Below are 19,462 nucleotides of genomic sequence, written 5' to 3'. Positions count from 1 at the left end.
TTAATTTAACATCAATATTTAAACTATTTTGAGAGAGACAGATGGGATAGAGAAGATGATGGCTAATCAGTTTCAAATGATCTTGGAGGAAATTGATTATCCACATCCATTTCAGACTGGCTTAAGAGTGGATTATGGGGTAAGACAGCCTTGGTCATACCCAGAGATTACCTTTGCCAAGGGTTTGACAGAAGGAATATGATGATGTTTGGTCATTTGGATCTCTTGGTGGGTTCTAATACTATTGACCAAGGGAGTCTTCTAGATCACCTGAGGGTTTGGGGATAGAAGGCACTTGCATTGTAGTGGTTTAGTTCCAAAGTCTTAAGAACTCATATTGTGTGCTTGGTGAACTGTTGTATGGAGTTTCTCAGGGCTCTGTTCTGTCACCAGCAGTTTCTAAGATTGAGATGAAACTGTTGGGTGAGGTCATCAGGAAGTTTGAGTTTGGGTATTATCAATATGTTGATAATAGCCAAATCTGTATCTTCCTGTTATTATTTTCAGGTAATAGCAATATCTTGCTACATGCCTGTCTTAGAGTGGTAACAGGCTACATGTTGAAAATTGGATCCAAGGAAGATGAAGGTGCTCATTATGAACAGACATGATATAGAGGATTGGATGGATTTTCCTCTTCTGGATGGGTTCCATCCCCCCAGAAATGAGAGATTCTTAGTTTGGAAGTGCTTTTGAATTCTGGCGTCGCCTTTGTGTCCAGGTTGAAGCTTTGACCTGGAGCACGTTTCACATGGTGCAACTAATACAATAAATAGCTCCACATTCAAAATAGTGTTACATCAGCAGGTAACCTCCTTTATTTAAGACTGCCTTTGTATAATGTTCAAAAACATCTCTTGCTTCAAAATGTGATGGCTGAGTTTCTAGAAGGTACCATATGATGCCTGTTCATAAGGAGTTGCCCTAGCTGCCCAGAGGTTTCCAGATGAAATATAAAACTGTTGTTTATTGTTACAGGTCATTCTCCCATTCCAAGTAAAAAAAAACCCCAAGAACAAATCTGACCATTGCAAAAACAAAAGGATAGAGAGCAACAAGCTAGCCTACTCAGAGGAATAAGTAGTCTATTAAATAGGGTGGCAAGAAAAATTAAGTGAAAGAAAATTTGACCATGTCTGTAAATAGGACTAGTTCTTTGCTGACTGCAATTGCTGAAATTCTTTGGTTATGACTTCTACTTTCCTCAGTAAATATTATTTGTTCTTGGATTTTCTTGTGAGCTTATCTGAGGTAATCAGTCTTACCTGACTGGTTGAAGCTTGAAGTTACCATTTTTAAAGTTGTAAAGTAACTTAGGCCTGAATTATTCCTGAGAGAATGCCTTTTGTTGTCTGATTGTCTGGAAAGCTGTGTTTCTGAGTGCTACCAAGTGCTGTGTCCTGTTCAACTGTCAATTATATGCCTCAGTAAGAGCTCAGTACTTACAGACACTACTTGACAGAACCATATATTGGGACTCTAACAAAAGATTATCTTATTTCCTTCAGGGCACAAACAAATATGTAGTCACTAGAACTGCTAAGTTTATAGTCAGGGCTGTCCAACAGAGAACATGTTTTATAGATCACATTGGGGTTGCATGCAAAGGTGATGAATTCATCTAAACATATATTGTTTTTGAATTGTATATCTATGCATTCTATTTTATCTTATAGTATTTTATCCTACTTTTTATCCTTACTTTATCTTACCTTACTATATTTTATCTATTTTATCTCACTGTAGTCTATTTTATCTCATTTTATTGTATTTCACTTTATTTCGTTTTATTGTAGTTTATTGTGGCTGATGCCCATGCTTTGATATGGTCAATTGACTAATCAGTAATCTAGGTAGGCATCAGCAGCCTACCTTCAACAGAGCCTTAAGAACAATTTTCAGCCTAGCTTTTAATAAAATTATTTTAAAAATGATTTTCATTTGAGGAGTCTGCCATTTTGTTTAATGTACTGAAATTGTCTAAGTTTTAATGTAAAGTACCATGACCTAATAATAGTGATCTAGTACATTCTTAAAGACATACATTGATATGATTAATATTAATTAATTTCTGGAAGCTGAGTGGTTGTCCCATAAAGCTTCCTGAAGGTGTTTTGAAAATGAGAGTGATACTGACTGGAACTTATTTAATCACAATATTCTGCCTCTGTACAAAGTATAACGCAAGCACCATATTGGACAACTGATGGAGTCTGAGAATGATTTAGTCTTTCAATCCCACCAGAATGGTAAACAAATAGGGCAAAAAACAAAAATCATCCAAACCAGGGATGATTAAACATTTGGACTTTCTATGCAACATACAAATATAACATTTTTGGAAGACGAGTTTAAAAAATGCCATTATATTGTCTAATGAGGAGTTTATAACCAGGGAATTCTCTTACTATTAAGGTTTGCCATCTTCAGCATATCCTGCTGTTCTTCTGGGGTTAAGCAGGTTCCTATATTTCCCAAGATAGCATCCAACTCGCTAAAACCCAGTTCTTTTTCTTTAATTAAAAAAATAGTAATTAATATTGATTTTTCCAGAAATAATCCTATCATTTCAGTAATAATCCCATTAGCTGCCTCATTTTACTTCATAGCAATAATTATTATCCCCACCTTGCAGATGGGGAACTGATACAGCAACAATGCAGAAGCCTGGCCAGTAAGGTTATATTAAGCTGAAGTTTTGACCAAGGCCTCTCTCTGCCTAGCTGCTTCTAGCCAAACCTGGTAAATCACAAAAACAAAGGTGGTCAGACCTCATTAGGATTTGGATGAGATTCCACAAGAAAAATCAAGGACATAGGCTAAATGGGGATATAAATCATTACCAGGAAAAGACAATGGCAACCACTTCAGTATTGTTGCCCCAAACCCTACATGGATGTGTTCATGAAGATTCATTCAAGGGAATCTTTTCCTTTTTCTTTGTCCCATATCTAGAGTAAATCTTGCATCTGCTAAGTCAGCAGCTCAGTAAATTTGCCCCATAGCATGTACATGCACTAAGACTTTCTGGCTTTTTTCCCCCTGACTCACTTTTGGTTATCTTAAGATACCTACAGTCTCATGAAGTAGGCTTTTCACTTCCTTTTCTATAGTTGGTTCTTCTGTGTCCTAATCAAACAGGCTTTAGCCCCAGAGCACCCGCTGACTTACAAAAACTGCAAACTTCAGTCTACCATCTATCTATCTATCTATCTATCTATCTATCTATCTATCTATCTATCTATCTATCTATCTATCTATCTATCTATCTAATTTGTCACCACCCATCTTGTTAAAAAGCGACTCTGGGTGGTTTACAGAAGAGGTGAAATCAATTAAAATACAATATAAAACAATCTTAAATAAGTAATAAATAAATTCCAAGGAATGATAAAATTGGTGAATAGCTCGGGGAATGTCATCAGGGCACCAGCCACCCCCATGATTACAAATCTTGTTGCCCCATGCAAGCTGACAGAGCCAGGTCTTGTCCTTTACGGAAAACTGAGAGAGTAGGGGCCCACCGCACCTCTGGGGGGAGAATATTCCAAAGGGCAGGGGTAACAGCAGAGAAGGCTCTCCTCTTAGGTCCCACCAACTGACATTCTCTCTCTGATGGGGTTCACAACATGCCCTCTCTGCCTGACTGGGTGGGATGGATTGATGTGACGGGGGCGAGATGGTCCCTCAGGTAACCTGGACCCATGCCATGTAGGACTTTAAAGGAGATAACTGACACCTTGAATTGGACCCAGAAGCAAACTGGTACCCCATGCAGCTCCCGCAGCAAAAGTGTTATATGTGCCATCCTCGGGGCACCCAAGATTGTCTGCACGGCTGCATTTTGAACCAGCTGTAGCTTCCAGATACTCTTTAAGGGGAGCTCCATGTATAGCACATTGCAGTAGTCTAACCGAGAGATGACCAGGGTGTGAGTGACTGCTGGAGAGCCTCCCGATCCAGGAAGGGGCGTAACTGGCACACCACATGAAGGTGGGCAGAGGCCCTCCTGGCCACAACTGCCACCTGCTACTTGAGTAGGAGTTGTGAGTCCAGGAGGACCCCCAGTTTATGCACCGGGTCTGTCTGGGGCACTGCAACCCCATCTAAAACCAAAGATGGTAAATTCCTGGATAGAGAGGGGCCTCTAGTCCATAGCCACTCCATCTTACCAGGGTTCAGCTGAAGCCTGTTGTACCCCACCCAGACCCCCACAGCCTCCAGGCACCGCAAAAGGGTGGTCACGGCACCAGTCAAGTCACCCGGGATGGAGATGTATAACTAGGTAACATCTGCATATTGATGATACCTTATCCCATGGTGACAGATGATCTCACCCAGTGGTTTCATGTAGATCTTAAAAAGGAGTGGAGACATTACCAAAACCTGTGGCACCCCACAATGGAGGGGTGGGACCTCTTGCTCCCAATCAACACCAATTGGGATCAACCTTGGAGGAAGGAAGAGAACCAGCAAAAAACTGTGCCACCCACTCCCAACTCCTCAAGTTGACCCAAAAGGATACCATGTTTTCCATCCTTGTTTTCCTCCCGAGGTGCTCTAGACGTCTCTTAACCCTTTTCAAGATCCTCAGCTCCTCTGTGAATCATGGGGAGTGTCAGGCTCAATGAGTCAAGAGAGGTCACGTGGGCATGATCTTGTCCAAGGCCTTGGCTGCCTTCCTATTCCAGGTAGCAGCCAAGGCCTCCACTGGACTGCAACAGACCTCAGGTATTACCCTCAGCTCCCTTTGGAACCCAATCGGTTACTGTGGGCCAACCAGTTGAATACGTCCCACTTCCCTGCAGAGGAGGGTAGCACAGGAGAATCTCCAGGCCACTAGGGTGTGATCTGACCATGACAAGGGGAACAGATATAATTCCTCCTTCAGATCATATTGCCACTGCTCTGACAAGAAAAGCAAGTCAGGTGTGAGGCCATTGTCCTGAGTCAGGTCATGAATAATCTGGGACTTGCCCATGGCCGCCGTTGTGGCCATGAACTCCCGAGTTGCTTCTGAAGCATGCCCTAGGGACAGCAGGTTGAAGTCCTCCAAGACCATAAGTCTGGGGAACTCCACCACCAGCCCCGCAATAGCCTCCAGCAGCTCAGGCAGGGAAGTTGCTATGCAGTAGGGAGGCTGGTACAGTAATAACAGTCCCAACTGTTCTCACGAACCAAACTTCAGGAACAGGGTCTCACAACTGGCCACTTGTGGATAGTGCCCCTGAAGGCCAACAGAGATTCCCAGATGACAACTGTTACTCCTCCTTCCCTGCCCTGGGGTCTCAGCTGGTGCCAGACCGTGAACCTGGCTGGGCACAATTCCGAAATGGGCACCCCCCCTTCAGGGCCCAGCCAGGTCTTGGTGATGCATGCCAGGTTGGCCCACTCCTCAGTGATCAAATCACATATAAGGGGGGCCTTGTTGTTGACTGACCTGGCATTAAGAAGCAGCAGCCGAAAGCCAGGGCCTCCGTGGGTCTGCTGTCTGGGGCCTGGGTCTGAGTCTAGAGGACCAGAACATGCCACCAGTAACAAATACCAGGGGTGTATTCCCTGAAAGCAGCCTGCCCTCTGACTCCTGTCATAACATCATCTCCCTGTCACCACCTGAATGGTATAACCCACCCTAAATCCCCCAGGGCCTCCAGTTCCTCCTGATCCCGGACCTCTGGTCCCCATAGTTAGGGGACCCTCCATCCTACCATCCACTAACACATAATCAATCAGGGGATGGTGGTGGGCTCCCTGGCACTTCAGCTCCCACTCTTAGAGCTGTGGAAGTCCTACCCCTCACCCCCTTCACCCATTGTGCCCCCTTCACCAGCTTCTTTCACTGGCCAGTAGGGGCACCCAATCCATCTCCCCACCACCCCGACTCTCACTCAGGGACGAGTATCCTCACTCACCCACATGCTCACCCACACACTCAACCAAACATCTTTGGACTCCCCTCCCCATCTCTCACACTAGGGAGGGAGGCCCAACTAACATCCACTGGAGGGTCCCATTTATCTGTTGCCTTCCCATTATTTCCAGAAAGGCTTAAAACTCACCCTGAATACTGAGGAGGTCATCAACAGCGCACAGGAAGTCCTTCAAATCCACAGTCATATCTTCTGTAAGGTTTAAAAAAATAGACTTGACAATAAAGATGCTCCCATGAAGATGCTTTTATCTTAATAATTGATAGATTATTTCAACATTAATCTCATTTTGTTGATAGTTGCTTTCCTCTCCTCTGGAAACTTTCATTGCTCTCTATCAATAAGTCAGCAGCATAAAAATATTAGAGACACCACCTTTCAATCTAGAAAAAGTATAGATAGTTGAGCAGGGACAGGTGTCTGCAGGGTTCGGTTAAAAAAAGACAAGATGGCAGCCACAATGTTCTGATAGAGATTCCACCTGTTTTTTATGTGTGTTGACACCCTGGAGCAGGTTGCTGATTGGTGAAGCTTCTTGATAGTCTGATTAACAGAAATAACCCAGGAAAGTTCTGGATAGCTGGTATGGGAAAGCAGCACTGAGGTTCAAATTATATGTAAAATAAAACCCATTCATTTTTTCCCCCATGTATTTTTTAAACTCAGAATAGTCCTGGGTAGATTGTACCTGAGAGACATAAAAGTAGTCAGATAATAGTTGATTAACATTTCCATTTTTTGTGGATTTTTTCAAAGTTCAGGATAATTCTTTGCAAGCTGCTTTTCTAGATGGGGGAAAAGATATGATTCTCTGGAAGCCTAGAAAGGGGATGGGACATTGCTTCTCCATATGTCTAGTACTCACTATTAAGGGTTGTCCTTTTAAGAACCTCCTCAATCTCCTCCTCTGATAGGTGAAGGCCCGTATCAGCTAGGATGGAGCACAACGTGTTGACATCTACTCTTTCATCTTGAATGGAGGGATCTGTGCGTTAGAAGAGAAATATTTAGTAGGCATGTATTGAATTCCAAATAATGTCAATCAGTTTAATCAAATATATTTCCATAAATTTTGTTATTGATTCTTGTGCCATTTCAATGCATTTTCCATTTATTTATTTATTTATTTACTTACTTACTTACTTACTTACTTACTTAACTAGTTAATTCAATTTAGGTGCCTCCCAGCTCCAAACCAACTCTGGGCAGCTCATAATATAGCAAACAAAATAAAAACACAACCCAACAGAAACAGACAAGAGGGATTCTAGCCACTCCAAGGAGCTCCATTCACCTTACCCCAAGGCCTGGGGGAACAGCCAGGTCTTCAAGGCCTTTTGGATACCAAGAGGATAGGAGCCACACTACTCATTACAGAGAGCAAGTACCACGACAGAGAAAGCATGCTTGCTGGGTCCCGACAGATGGCACTGTTTAATTGATGGGACACAGAGCATGCCAGTTCTCTCAGTTTGTACTGGCTGGGCAGAAACCATGGGAGATTGGCAATCCCTCAAATAACTATGCCATGTAGGGCTTTATAGGTAATGTCATGGCCCAGGACTCTGACTCTGATCCTGAAGAAGCTGCTCCAGCTGAACCAGTGGAATGTCAGTCTCAGGAGACACCAAGCCAGGAATCACTTGTGGCTGATCAAGCACAGGCATCATGGGAACAGCTGGAGCAGTCAGATGATAACGTATGGCCTCCAGGTCCTTGGACTCGGCGAGTATAGTAGGGAGCAGAGCAAGGATGCTCAACGAGGCTCCTTGCCAAGCAAGGGAGTAACTCTCTTAATTAAAGACAGCTGGCTGCAGGCTGATTTAAAAGGCAGCCCTGACCTGTGTTTCTCCGTTGGAAATAACTGTCTGATCTCCTGCTCTGGTGTGTCATTCCTGTGAATTCTGCTCATGAACCCTGAAACCCTGACCTTCGGACTGGCTGACAAACCTGACTTGGCTCTCTGAACTTTGGATTTAGACTTTTTTTTTTTGCAGGTTCCTGTTGAAAGTGAAACTACCTAGGCAAGATTTCTTTCCCAGAGACTGTTTTGATTTACATTCCTTTCCTTCTCTGCTGGTTAACTACTCAGCCTTGAGTAAATTGCTATTCTTGCCTAGCAACTCTGTGTGTATGAGTTTGAAATCTGAAATGGACAGGTTTGGGGGCGGGGAGGAAGAGATGCTGCCTAGGGAATGATCTGATAAAAGGGGGAAGAGCCCCTAACTGAGTAATGGACAGAGAAAGAAACTTAGAAAGGACACACCCTAACTGATCAGGTGGTAAATAGGGATGGTGGGAGATCTGTACGTTCAGACTTGCAAGATTCTGTTAATGTAGCCTATCAATAAAGTGGAAGTAGCTCATCTGGTTATGTTTCCTGTCTGGTTTACTTGGGAGAGCTGACATATTTTGAATCACACCTCTGCATTCTGGACTAGTTGAGGCTTCCAAGAGGTCTTAAAGGGTAGCCCCATGTACAGCATTGCAAGAGTAGAGCTGTGAGGTGACAAGGGCATGAATGAAGCAATTCACTCAAATCTTTGGCTTTTTGAATTGAATTAGAACGTAAGTTCAAAGAGCTGAACTGGATGCCTCCAAATTGATTTGGATAATTTGGACACTTTTCTGTATGTACAGAAATGATTTTTCCTAATTGATTCACCAATACAAATCATGTTGACCTATTTTAACAAGTGAGTTTGACTGTCCAAATTGGATGAGATTTATTTTCTAAATCAGAGCTGGACTGCTTTTCTAAATCAAATCAGCCACTGAAATGAATTTTATCTTATTTGCCCAGGCCTAGATTGACCTCCACAGGAGCAATTGGCCCATATTCTTTCTTCTCTGGGAAAGGAGTCAAGATCTTCCTCTTTATCTGGGCCATTTCAATTAGCTGCAATTGTCTTTTCCCCCTGTTTTCTGTTGTTAGTCACTTCAGGTCCTCTGGGGTGGAAAGGCAGGATCCAGACTGAACCAATAAAGCTGATAAATAAGTTTCTCTTTGATATTTCATACAAGATAGACACTGAAGAGACTATGATAAAGACATTAGGAAGGATAAGAAGAACCTGTGTTTGGTTGTTTTCCTGCTCCAAACTCATAACCGTTTTTTTAATCCCACTAGGATAGGGGGAGGCAATCTTTTTTGGCCTGGAGAATTGTACACTCTAAAAAACACCCTTTGGCTTTTGAGGACTTGCTTGGGATGCATATCAGGTAACACAGATGGACTATTGCAGTGTGTTCTACATGGGACTGCTTTTGCAGATGATCCAGAAACCACAGCTGGTACAAAGCAAAGTAGCTAGAGTACTGGTGGATTGGCTGCACCAGTGTGGTAACACCCATTTTACACTGGTTGCCAGTAGGCTCTTGGGCCCAGTTAAAAGTGATGGTCTTTACCTTTAAAACCTAGATGGTAGAGCACCAGGTTATTTCAGGCAGTGGCATGCCAGAATAGAATCTGACCACCCAATTCAGTGAATGCAAGAGATCTGCTGTGAGTCCCCTTGCTTCCTGAAATACATGGGGTATGGACAAGGTAGCAGACCTAGCCAGTAGGTGCCCCACTTTATAGACCTCTTCCCCCACAGAGGTACATGCAGCTCCATCTTCCTGGCTTTTCACAAGCAGATTAGAACACTTTCATTCAACTATGCCTTTGGCTCATGCTGACTGGGGGGACCATGATGGGCTTTAATAGGAACTGTATTGCATTAATTGTGGCTTGTTCTAACTGTGTAGGTTTGGTTGCAATGTTAATTGCCCAAAGTTGTCTGGGAGTGGGCTGATTTAAAAATGCTGTCAACAAACACAGTATCTCCACGTGCTCAACACCAACAACTTAAAGGGCTTTTGCATTTGTTGGCAGGTTTTACAGGGCTTAAGGGTGGAAACCGATGCCTCTAACGCTTCTCTGAAAAGCAAAACAATAATGAAACCAAAAGTTAGCTATTTTGCCAAGGGCACTGTGGTTGGGGGTGCTTGGGGCTACAAAATGCAGACTGGGAGGGGTATAGTAGGGGAACATTTATAGTACAGAAGCATTTGAGACAGAAAGTAACCAGCGGGGGAACAAAACCACCTCTCCCCTCCCATCCTTTTGGTTCTGATTTCAACTTCAAGTGGCTTCTTTAAAGAGTGTACACAAGGAAAAGAGAAATAATAACTTTCTGGAAAATTAGGAAGTAAAATATAGTTTGTCCATAAAGCACTTGTTTCCTGCTTTCAGTCTTCAGCATGGCCCCTGAAACATTAGACCCATATTATCATATATCATATCATATCATATATCATATATCATATATCATATATCATATATCATATATCATATCATAGCAATATATTATAATAATTTGTATTAATTGAAATGGTCACACAAGCATGAAATGTTTCAACAAAACATCTTAATACATCTGTAGTGTTATGATCAATTTTATGCCTCAGCTTACCCATTTGCTCGTTCCCCAGGATGGCATATACACCTCTCTCAAATGCTTCCCTGCCCACCATCCCATCATCTGCAAGAAAGAAACCAAAAGCAGGGGTGAAATGAAATAGTCCTGGATTGAACTCTAAGCCCAACTGAGTCATCTGCAGTTTCAAGTGGGAAGGCTGAAGTGGAGTGGAATGGAGTGGAGTGGAGAAGGGAGGTGAATGTAGGTGTGTGTGCTGGGGTGGGGGAGAATAAAATTTAGTTCAGCTTTAGTACAAATTGCTAAGTGTCTAAGAAGAGGATAGGCAGAACTTTCAAGGCTGAAACAAGTGCCTATAGAAAAGAATCTGTACTACTTTAACACACAGTAAACTCTTGGGCTGAACTCAACAGTATGGTAATAGAAATGGGATTAATTGGTCCTAAATGCAAGTGCATAATTGGGAATGAGTGTAGGACAATAGTTAAAAAAATAAAATAAAATAATAAGCGGTATACCAAAAAGGTCAAGCACAGAGTTAGCCCACCAACTTGCAATTCCTGAATTGAACCAGTGCCCCCGCTGCACCCACCCACGCTTAAATAACATTCAAACTTGTCTGTATGAATATTTTCATAACCCTTACTTGGAGTCTGAGCACACTCCACAAATTGTCATGCAAATGCATGTGAAATGGTCTTCCCGTGAATTATTTCTCTCCTTGGCCATAATGGACTGTGGATTGATACTTTCATTTTGTGAATTTCCATTCACCCTCTCAAAGGACACCGCTGTGGCCCCTGAAGGTGGTAGCTGAATTATATACAGTGCAAATTCTCAAATATGCATAAATAGTTTCATTTTCCTGAAAGGATTTGGCGGTTTGCCTGAGTGAGTTATAGCACAAGTACTTTAGCTACCCTCCAAAGCCTTCTCTTTTCATAAAACCATAAGAATTATTTTGTGAAATAAAACCAAGGGTTAGATAGCCAACTATTGTTTAAATGAAGCAAGAAACCAACCATCTATTGGAGCATATTTCAATGCCTCATATAGCTGTCTGTTGGTTAAATGGATTCCCATTTCCTCCAAGACCGCATCCAAGCTGTCAATATCAACTTTTTCTTCTGGAAAAGAAAAAGAAAGATCAAAGAAAAAGACAGTATGTAAGGTAAAAGGAAATGTCCTGTTAATTTTCTGTTCTTTGAGACTTCTGGCCTGTACTCCTTTATCTGAGGATGCTTCTCCTTCTAGGGCAGTGTTTCTCAATCTTAGCAACTTTAAGATTTGTGGACTTCAACTCCCAGAATTCCACAGCTGGCTGGGGAATTCTGGGAGTTGAAGTCCACGAATCTTAAAGTTGCTAAGGTTGAGAAACACTGTTCTAGGGCGCTTATTCTGTTATAAACAAAATATCTACAAAACACTTCATGTAACATATAGTCTAGATTTGAACAGCTCCCATTAAAGGTAGCCGAGCTCAACTGCAATTCCAGTCCTGACTCTATCTGACACCAAGTAAGAGGGCAGCTGTTTGGAAAGCAGAGTTGCTGTTCCTTAAAAGGGAAATAAACACAGAATTTCCTGATAACTACAGAAAAAGTCTATTAGTGAAAACTTTCTCTGAAAACTTTGAACCTAATTGTTTATGGAAAAGGAATGGGAAAATCCAGAAATAAAAGTTATTTGCTTGTGTGTGCATGTATTTTGTGCATGAACATGCATAATCAGTGCATTGTTTTAAAAGCATTATTTAGTACAAGGAAAGAAAGTTAATTTTTTTATCTTCAAATTCTGTAGGAACAGTAGGCCACCTCCACAATGTTTATTGTTGTTGTTGTTTTGCACAATGATAAACTTTTGAGAGAAAGGAGCATTGGTTTGCTCTGAAGATGTACCTGAGGCTGGTTGGTTGGTTGGAGTGAGTGATAGAGAAATGTTCTGCCTATGCTTAGAGGTAGCACTCTTTATTAGGAGAACATAAATTCTGGGGCAAGAGCCAGAATAAACATGACCGCAGGAGCTTAATGAGTAGATCGTACATATCTTGTTCAAAACAGCCGTGGCCGGGTGATGGATCAAGATTGTGTTACTGAGGAAATGAGAGGACTAGCCCCTCTCTCTCTAGGCTGCTTCAGATCTGAACTCAGTATTCCCCCCAGCATTCAAATCAGGGGCAAAAGAGAAGGGTCTCTTAAGAACATCTAGAATGGCAGCTATCAAAGATAAGAACTGCCATACAGCAGGTCACAGAACACTCAATGAAAGGCTGGGGTAACAAAGAAAAGAATTTTATTTATTTATTTATCAAATTCATATAGCTGCCCATCTCACAAACATGACTCTGGCGGTTTACAATAAAGTTAAAATAATTAAAACAACACTTAAAAACAGACCCACATACAAAAAAAAAAACCCATAGGAGAATAGACCAGCATCCTACATACAGTACGACCATCTTGCAAGCTCCCAATTTCTCTGGGATTCCCAAGCCTGCTGAAAAAAACACGTTTTCAGGGATTTCCTAAAAGCCAGTAGGGTCAGAGCTAATGTCACCTCGGGGGGGAATGATATTCCAAAGGGCGGGTGCCACGGCATCAGATGAAATAACCTGGTCCCATGCTATGGTGGGCTTTAAAGGTCAAAACCAACACCTTGAATTGAACGCAGAAGCAAACCAGCAACCAATGCAGCTCCCGGAGCAGAGGTGTAACATGTACCATTCTAGGGGCACACATAAGTGCCCACACCGCTGCATTTTGCACCAGTTGAAGCTTTCAGATGCTCTTCAAGGGCAGTCCCATGTAGAGCGCATTACAGTAGCCCACTTGGGAGGTGACCAGGGCATGAGTGACCGTGAGCAGAACCTCCTGATCCAGGGATGGGTGCAACTGGTGCACAACACAAAGCTGTGCAAAGGCCCTCCTAGCCACAACCGCCACCTGCTCTTTGAGCAAGAGTTGCGAGTCTAGGAGGACCCCCACGTTGCACACTGGGTCTGTCTGGGGCAGTGCAACCCCATCCAGTACCAAAGATCACTTAGCTCAGCAGGGGCAGAGATCTATAACTGAGTATCAGCAGCATACTGATGATACCTCACCCAATGACGATGATCTCCCCCAGTAGCCTCGTGTAGATGTTAAAGAGGAGAGAAGAGAGTACCAAATCCTGCAGCACCCCACATAGTAGGGGCCAAGGGTAGGACCTCTTACTCCCAATCAACACCAACTGGCATCTGCCCCATAGAAAGGAAGAAAACCAGCACAATACAGTGCTGCCCACTCCCAGTCCATGGAGCCAATCCAGAAGGATACCATGGTCGATAGTATTGAAGGCCACCAAGAGGTCAAGTAGAGCCAGGATGGAAGCACTACCCCAATCCCGCTCCAGCCAGAGATCATCCAAAAGTGTGACCAATGCCATTATCATCCCATACCCAGGCCTGAATCCTGACTGAAAGGGATCCAGATAATCCGCTTCATCCAGGGCTCACTGAAGCTGCTGTGCAACCACCTTCTTCATTACTTTCCCTAAAAAAGGGAGATTGGATACTGGATGAAAATTGTCCAGTATGGTGGGGTCCAGGGATGGTTTCTTGAGGAGGGGGTAAACCAACACCTCCTTAAGAGGTGGAAGAACAACCCCTCTCTCTTTTTTTATAAGAACTGTATTAAGCTATAAAAAGCATACAGTTAAAAGGAAACAAGAACTAATAATCAGAAGAATAGTTAAAGAGAACAAAAGTTCTCTTTAAACAATAGTTAAAGAGAACAAAAACAAAACAATAGTTAAAGAGAACAAAAGAGTTAAAGAAGGAATACAGAAGTGATGAAAAAGGAACAAAAGAAAAATTACAAAAATAACGACTTCTGACTTCTTAAACAGCAGATATAAATGAATCATATAGTGACCTCTTACTCTTAAACGACATCTTAATGTACATATTTTGTATAACCTATTATTTTAACTAATCATCAAATCCATAAATCATGATTTCATTTTTTTCCTGTCTCCTGCAAAAAGTCCAAGAGGGGCTTCCAATTGGCTATAAAATTAGTCAATGTTTTTTCTCTAAGCAAAGCTGCCAATTTTGCCATCTCAGCTAACTCCATCATCTTCACGATCCTTTCTTCCTTTGTAGGTAATATCGAGTCTTTCCACTTTTGAGCATATAAAAGTCTAGCTGCAGTTATCATATATAGAAACAAAGGTCCATGAGCTTTTTCCAATTGTTTGTCCATCAGTCCCAGAAGGAAAACCCCTGGTTTGAATTGTATATTAACCTTCAAGAACTTCTGAATTAATATATGGATTTGAGTCCAAATTTTTTTAGCTTTATTACGTGTCCACCAAAGATGATAAAAAATCCATTCTTCTTGTTTGCATTTCCAACATATATTTGAACCCCCTTTATACATTTTGGATAATCTTTCTGGTGACAAATACCATCTATACATCATTTTATAAAAATTCTCCTTCAGATTATAACACAATGTAAACCCTTTTAACCCTTTCATCCACATATTTCCCATTGTTCCATTTGTATATTATGTCCAAATTTTTTTGCCCATTTTATCAAAATTTGAGTGATTTTGTCTGACAGATGCTCTGAAAATTCCTCCACATGGCCTTGCAGATGAATTTCTGGACGGCCTTGCCCAGAAGGGCTCAGATAACCTGGAATAAGGCTGCTGGGTGGCAACCTGTGGACACAATAAGGGCAGAAAAGGGTCGCTTCGCTGCCCTTATTGCCACAAGGTAGGTCTTAATAGTGGCTCTCACCTGTATTCGGTTGAGTTAATCCTTCGTTGACCTCCTGTAGCGCTCCAGACATCTCTTCTCCCATTTCATCTCCCTCAGCTCTTCTGTAAACCACAGAGAGTGATGGGATCCATGGGAAGGGAGAGGTTGCATGGGCGCAATCCAATCCAAGGCCGCAGCTGCCCTCTCATTCCAAGCGGTAACTAAGGCCTCAGTTGGACGGTGCAGGAGGCCATCAGGGGTGTGTGGGATCAATGCACATCAATGTGTGATTGATGCACCTGGCAAGGATGAAAGGACAAGCTGTACAGATCTCTGTTGGAAGACTCTCAGTTCATGCATGCAGCTATCAACTATGGCAGTGTTTTTTAAACCTGGCAACTTTAAGATGTGTGGACCAACTCCCAGAATTCTCCAGCTGGCATGCTGGCTAGGGAATTCTGGAAGTTGAAGTCCACACATCTTAAAGTTGCCAAGTTTGAAAAACACTGATCTATGGAGTGTTCCTATTTTCCCCCAATCCTCATACACTAATGGTATGGTTAATTTTTTTAGTGGGACAAATGAGTATGAGCATGAATGCTTGTGCTGTAATGCTTAAGCAATTGTAAATAATAAAGCTTTGTACATTAATGAGGATCTGTGTGTGCTGTGTTTGCCCAAGCGCTTCATTACTACATAATATTATGAACACCTGTATCCCCAATGAAAATGTGTGAGTGTACCTGCTAATAAGTCCTCCGGCCCCATGCTGTTGACCAACACTATGCACCACTAAGCCTCAGTGGCCCCTCTCTAGCCCAGGATAAGTTAGATTGCGGAGGGGTGGGGTGGGGGGTGACCTGCATGTGTGTCTCAGTGCAAAGTTTGGAAAAGAATGAGTGAATTATAAATGGAGGAATTTGTAGCACAAAAATTTAAAAACAGTAGCTAGAAGTGCTAGCACCAAAGGTAACTTGGTTAGGATCCCTTTGGTTCCCTTGTAACTTGCCCATTGAATTGCCCCTCTAAGTCGGCTATCTGGGTACAGGGGAAAAAGTGTAGGTCTGTCTTAGCATTGGTAGATAGCTCTTTGGCATAAAGTGACCACTCAGCAGCAGTAACAAATAATCTAACCAGGGTACAAATCCAGGGACTTCTGCAATAAATTTCTCAGATGCCAAGAATCTCCCCATATAATATTCACTCAGGAAATATTATCTGTCAAATAATCAGAGGCTAATTCACTTGCTTATCACTAGTGAGGACATATGCTATTGCCTGCTAATATTAACTTGCTGCTTGCTATGGAGACAACTAGTCAGTCTTTACATCAGAGATGGTAAGTTTCTGATAATCAGGGGCAGACTAAATATTTTGAGATTGGTCAGAGGCCGAAGTGGGTGGGACAGTGACATAAGGAAGATTGATTATGTGCCACCAAGTTGTATTTAAGTCCTAGCGACCACATAGATAAGGAAGATAGGTCATATTAATCATGTAGATTTGACTAGAATTTTCTGTTTTTTCTCCCAGAAAAATAAATTACACAAAATAAATTCATAGAATCATAAAACATATGCATTGAACAAAAACTATGGGTTATGTAGTCCAGTAGCCTACTCAGTGCAGGAATCCACTAAATGATCCCCAAAATGGTATAATCCTGTATTATTGTGGTTAAAAAAAATGTTACTGTGCTCACTTGCTGATCTGGATTTATCAGAGAGAGTACCATTGGTTTATATGGGTTGGGGGCATGTACATGTGTGTGCCGGCTCCATGTTGTTTCCCTTTCTGAACTTGCTGAACCCTAACCTTAACCTTAACCCTTTCCAATCAGCCTCATTCATTACTACCTTTCGTCCATCCATTTACTATTATTTGGGGGATCTCTGGGGCTGTTTTCATTCTCTTTGGCTCTTCCAAGCCACCAGTCCTTTTGGCTGCAAGAAAGAAGGAAAACATGAGAACAAGAAAAATCAGATCATACAAAAACAGCTGAGAGAGAGAGAAATGGAGGCCCAGAGATTTAGAATGCTAGACAAGTTTTAGAAAAAAGGAATCACCTAGATTGGAATCACCTAGAATACATACTACTGTATATTGGATGGAGTGGGGAAGTAATACATACATTTGTATTTATGCATGGAATAAAACATTTACTTTTTCATAGCAAAAGAGGCATATGGTGAAGAGGGATAAACTCTTTCTCACCTTACCTCTCTGAATATTAATCCCAGTCCCAACCAGGAGTTAGTGGAGTTAGACTGATGTACCCCAGGAAGTACAAGGAAATATGACGTGGAAGGGATAGGCTTAGATCTTCCCACTCATGTGTCCTGTTAGATGTTAAAACAGGCACAAATCCTATGTAACATTGCAGGCACATTAATGAATTATTATTCTGGTTCAGTGGTTATGTTCATTTTTTCATATCTATGAAATGGCTCACGTTTTAACATGCAACAGCACATTTGGGACCAGTTTACACATGCCTGTAGATTGTTTATGTATGAACTGATTTCACTGAAAAACATTGTGTCTACCTGCAATGGCTTGTCTACTTGAGCAAGTGTCACTGCAGTCACCAAGGCATAAAATATTCTATGGAGGAAATCAATACTTGGAATAAAGAGCTTTCAACTAGGGTAAATTCCTTTGCTGTTTGGGTCAAAGGCAACATAAGAGTATAAGAAGAGTATAAGAGCATGTCTAGAAAACAGCATGTAGTAGATTTGTGTGTTGGCTTTAAGGCTTTCAGCTTACCAGCTGGAGGTGACCCTTGAATCTCACGAACTGCCTTGAAAAAGTTACTGAGGTTCACTGTCCCATCAGCTGAAAGGGAAAAAAGACACAGCAGTAGCAGCAGCAATATGTCGTTCTCACAGTTCTTGCAGTGATTTAGAAGGGCCGACCACGAAAAGAGTTTGGAAACATTGCCTGCTTCAAAATAAGGCAGTTTGGATGATATTCAGGTTTCATGTTACATTGGGCATTAGTGGAGCTCTCCCCAAGCTAGACAATTTCCAGGCTAAATCTCCAAAATTGTTTATGCTTTAATGCCTCTCTTTGGGTACCTCCCCTGCCACCATAATCAGGCTTGACATAGTCTAATCCTTCTCCATCTTAGTGTATTTTTTAGAGTATTGTTGTTTAACAATTTTATCTTTTAAAGTCTGCCTCTTTCCTAAGCACATTTTTTTTCGCTTACAAAGGGGGAAGCACTTTTTTGCAGTTTGAGGCCACACTTTCGTTATATTCATATCCCACTGTGAGGGTTCTTTATTTTCCAAGGACTGGACACACCACAGCATAGCAAATCTGTACACAATCAGCACACACCTTCCCCAAGAATAGACTACTGCTCTCCACCCTTCTAGGACTTGCAAGGTGATGTTGCCGTGTAAATATGTCTTTAATATTCAGTCCTTTAATACTTCATTCAAGAAGTTCTCACAGTGGTTGGGATGAGGTGCTGCCTCAGTGTGGTTGTTCCTCTTCTATTTGTTCCCGAGCTCCCAGCAAAGCTCCCAGCAGGACTCCCACCAGGATATGCTGCTCACCGTAGCTTGTGGTCCTGGCAGTTGACTAATAGTCCTCTTGCCTGCTTGTAACAGCTGCCAGTCTCCAGATGTTGCCTCCGCTTCCCCATCTGTATGCTGTTTGCTTATCTCCTGTTCTCCTACACCCTTCCCCACTCTGTCTTAATGTTTGTTTTTGTAAGCTAAGGGCCTGTGTGGGGTGAGGCTGCCTCTGGATGTTGGCTGGTCCTTGAAAATGCCAGATGTGGCTCAATTATTACAGGCAGCCAGAACGCCGGCTTGGATGCTTGTGAGTACAGTTGTGAGTGAATGTATGAATGTGTGAGGGAAGTGGGGTGAGAAGTATTTTTACCTGGCTGCAGCTACTTTTCCCAAGCACAGACAGCAATCCCAACTTCACTCCCTTTACCCACCACAATCTGAATGACTTTCAGCAGTTAACATGATGTAGAAAAACAGTTTAAAACATAATTGGTAAATATATACTCAACATTAAATCACAACTCCAGTAATAATAAAATGAACAACTCAGAAATAAAACAAAATCACTCGTAAATACTACAATCCACAAATAGAACAGAAATGATCTAGTCTAGTTAAAATGCCCTCTGAAACAGTTTTGTCTGAATGCAGTCAGGGTTTAGGCCAAACTGATCTCCACAGTGAGACTATTTCAGAGATCCAGCATTATTACTGAAAGCAGCCTTGCCTGGTTTCAGCTCCCTTTATTTCCTATAAGTGGAGTGCTAGAAATGGTTTCTGCCTAAATGACCTGATAGGTCAGGCTCATTTTAGTTGAAGGAAGTGATCCTGTGCATACGCATGT

The 19,462-nt window shown here is 42.1% G+C and overlaps 1 protein-coding gene across 1 annotated transcript in view; it reads right to left on the bottom strand.

Annotated features, from left to right (window-relative positions):
* EFCAB13 (EF-hand calcium binding domain 13) overlaps positions 1–19,462 on the bottom strand; it is a 125,061-nt gene that overhangs the window by 23,773 nt on the left and 81,826 nt on the right. Inside the window, exons 47-53 of the mRNA XM_088143283.1 lie at positions 17,861–17,929; positions 16,951–17,037; positions 11,374–11,478; positions 10,388–10,456; positions 6,796–6,900; positions 6,060–6,122; positions 2,409–2,513 (exon numbers count right to left, since the gene is read on the bottom strand). Coding sequence (XP_087999409.1) covers positions 2,409–2,513; positions 6,060–6,122; positions 6,796–6,900; positions 10,388–10,456; positions 11,374–11,478; positions 16,951–17,037; positions 17,861–17,929 — 603 coding nt within the window. The remainder of the gene's footprint in view (positions 1–2,408; positions 2,514–6,059; positions 6,123–6,795; positions 6,901–10,387; positions 10,457–11,373; positions 11,479–16,950; positions 17,038–17,860; positions 17,930–19,462) is intronic.

Source organism: Python bivittatus, unplaced genomic scaffold (assembly GCF_059951505.1).
Source record: "Python bivittatus isolate LINGU-HERP-01145 unplaced genomic scaffold, Pbiv_v1 ctg000410_np1212, whole genome shotgun sequence".
Classification (NCBI taxonomy): domain Eukaryota; kingdom Metazoa; phylum Chordata; class Lepidosauria; order Squamata; family Pythonidae; genus Python; species Python bivittatus.
The sequence above is the reverse complement of the archived record's forward strand: the minus strand, read 5'-3'. Positions and strand labels throughout refer to the sequence as shown.